The sequence below is a fragment of the Cucurbita maxima genome, unplaced genomic scaffold, assembly GCF_002738345.1.
Source record: "Cucurbita maxima cultivar Rimu unplaced genomic scaffold, Cmax_1.0 Cma_Scf00002, whole genome shotgun sequence".
NCBI classification, from domain to species: Eukaryota; Viridiplantae; Streptophyta; class Magnoliopsida; order Cucurbitales; family Cucurbitaceae; genus Cucurbita; species Cucurbita maxima.
The window spans coordinates 2,234,812-2,237,801 of record NW_019272018.1 but is presented as its reverse complement, the minus strand read 5'-3'; the positions used below and the strand labels follow the sequence as shown (position 1 = coordinate 2,237,801).

At 36.3% G+C, this 2,990-nt stretch overlaps 2 protein-coding genes across 3 annotated transcripts in view; both read right to left on the bottom strand.

Moving 5' to 3' along the window:
* Window positions 1-2,990, bottom strand: part of LOC111497886 (germin-like protein subfamily 1 member 7) — a 19,780-nt gene that overhangs the window by 5,805 nt on the left and 10,985 nt on the right. The window lies entirely within an intron of this gene.
* LOC111497876 (1-phosphatidylinositol-3-phosphate 5-kinase FAB1B-like) overlaps window positions 1-2,990 on the bottom strand; it is a 13,212-nt gene that overhangs the window by 2,552 nt on the left and 7,670 nt on the right. The window contains exons 9-11 of the mRNA XM_023148881.1: window positions 2,349-2,472; window positions 2,095-2,259; window positions 167-1,669 (exon numbers count right to left, since the gene is read on the bottom strand). Of these exons, the coding sequence (XP_023004649.1) occupies window positions 167-1,669; window positions 2,095-2,259; window positions 2,349-2,472 (1,792 nt within the window). The remainder of the gene's footprint in view (window positions 1-166; window positions 1,670-2,094; window positions 2,260-2,348; window positions 2,473-2,990) is intronic.

The window sequence follows — 2,990 nt, the reverse complement described above, 5'->3', positions numbered from 1 at the left end:
AAAAAAAAAAAAAAATAAAAAAAAAAAAAAAAAAAAAAAAAAAAAAAGAAAGACCAGATTGTATCATTTCTATTTTTCAACTGCAGTCATTTAAAATCATTTCTATTTTTCAAAGAGAAGGTCCATCAACAACTACAATAAAAGAAAATGAAAAAAAATATCGTACCTGATACATCCCCACAACCTTTGCCAGGCAAGTTGGACAACCTGTACGTATTGCTTCAGACAAATATATAAAATAAGCTGGTGCAAACTGAAAAAATGATTCCAACTCAATTTTTGTGACTTGTTTGATAATAAACCGCTCATCTAAAGTTTTTGCAAAGAAAACGTTGCTTTTGCCACCTTGGGCTCCCCACCTCCTACAACGACTAATAGACCTTACATAATCTAACTCGGAAGGGCAACACTTTTTTCGTAATGCCTCAAACCGCTTAGCAAAGTAGCAGGTTATGGTGTATTTCACCGGCCCCAAAGGAGTCTCATTTACAAAACAAACTCTTGTATGCAAATCCTGAGTGAACAAAAGCAGATCCTCAAACTGAAGACTTTCGGGTCTAGGCATGGATAAAATGGTCTCTTCCTTGGATCGAAGAGTTTGGTAAGCATCTGTAGCTTCTTCATCACATGTTTTAATTGAATTCATTTTAGCTGAACCAATAATAGGCAAGGAGCGTGCAGTATTCACAGGTTCTAGTACCCTCTCTGGCTCAGACATCTGAGCATTATACTCTGGCGTAAGCAATGAATATGCAATAATACTAGTGGGCTCCTCATCATAGACAGGAACAACAGTATCATTGGAACCAACATGCATAAGAAGTCGAAGATACCCTTGTTTTTCCAATTCCCTAAACGATGAAATGAAGGCAGGATCATAGTTGCCAATGTCAGGCTTTGGGATATTCAACAACGAAATCTTTGTACTATATGCTGAAGAAGGCATCGATACCAAACTTGTAGATGTCTCGACAGAATCAACCATTGTTAAAACTAAGGCAGAATGAAGAAGACGAGCTGTCTCTGCTCCAACTAAGTTGGCATTACACTTCTCCATATCAGACTGTACTACCAATGGCTCCAGAATAGCAGAATTAGTTTGCGAATAACTACTCTCTGATGTTACACTATTTGGGTGCATTACACCTTTCCAAACAGCATCAAGGGTATCAGATAAATCAGCCATAATTGGATATTCTCCTCCCTCTGAATTCGCCCTTCGCATGGAAATTTCAACATCTTGAGGCATAACTGGAGAAAGACAAAGATCATCCTCCAGTACACCAAGGTCAATATTCTTTTCCCTCTCCATTTCGTTCAACTGGCTAATTTGGCCTGAATTACCTCCTCTTCCAAGATCAATCTCATGTTTTGACTCTAAAGGTAGAGAATCATTATCACAACCACCAAAGAAATCATCTTGTCCCAATCCCAGAGTAAATTTCACAAACTCTTCCACTGATTCAATTCCTCTTTCATCCAGTGTTAGAAGGTCATTGCTTGAACTATATGGGGAATTCTTCCTTCTCAAAGTGACTGCGTAACTTAAGCGCTGAACCCAAATATATGAAAGAAAGAGAATGTGCATATGCAGTTTATTGATCTCAAAAATATCAACTGTAGGCTGGCTAACTGTCGTCTCTCCAGATAGTACTTCATTAAAATGCACCTATAATAACTTGTTGGAATAAGTCAGAAGAACCAAAGCATAAAGCTTCCTTCCCCACAAAGATAGTTTTACAATGCAGGGAAAATGACAACCTAGAAACATCATTGGCCTATAATAATCCATATTGCATAATAGAAAATTTGTTTGTTTGCCTACAAATTAAGACCATCTTTAGTCAAGGATCCCAAATAAAACTATTTAATTCTATAATTCAAATAAGGCATTCATATTAGCTGATAGGATTAGTGAATCAAGTTCATAGATACTTTCCTTCCACAAGTGGATCAAGCCATTAAATGCACATGAATGCATATGGCGAAGTTTCAACAGATATCATAAAACAACTTCCCCTCACAAAACGAGCATGATGTGTTATAATCAGATTCCAAATTAAGATATAATTAAAAATAAAACCCTAATCCTACCTCAAAATCTTCTTTCTCCATGATAATGATTTGCTCTAGTTCTTGAATGTAATGGTTCAATTCATTTACCCCAACATCTTCTTGCTCTGAGCCCAATTCATTCTTTGGAATCAGAGGAAGAGCTTTACACACTGCAGCAAATAGAGTTTCAGCCCTGTTATGTACCTAGTAGAAGCGACCAAAATCTGATTAGTCTTAAAAATTTAGAATCAGTGGCTTTAAGCCTTCTGAATTTGAATTCAAGGTCGTTGTACCTCATTTGCTTCCTTATTAATCCACTCCAGATTATTATGGTAAAATTCAATTAGGGCCGGCGGGATATGAACAGACTGAACATTAATTGCTGCATAGTGGAAACATGCAACCGTTCTTCCAAACCTGCACATGTGAATGACAGAAACAGATAAGAATGATCCTATTTAACTGAATTTTCGAGCATTTTTCCTTTTTCTTTAGCAGGAAATTAACAAAACTTCCATTCCAATCAATGGAAGAATACAAATAGTAAGCTTCCAACAGAAAGCCAAATAAATATTCAGGATCACAAAAAGATTTCCTGTTTGTCTACATTAATCATACCAGAAAACAGGAAAGCTCCTCTGTAACTGAGGACCAGGGTGCAGGCACAGGCGCAGGCACATAATGTGATCCATGAGGATCCTAACCCCATAGAAGAATATTAAGTTGTCCAAAATCTCACACAAATAGAACAACCAGAAAGGTAGTCTAAAAGCTTCGTATGACCGTCGAGTGGAAACACTTCTATGAAAATTGAAAAATCATGTCCAAAGTGAATAATGTAGTGTCTGAAAGGTATTAATGCATTCCTTCCTTTCTCTTTTATTTCTTTCTTTTTTTTTTCCTTTTTTTTTTTTTTTTTTTTTTTTTTTTTTTTT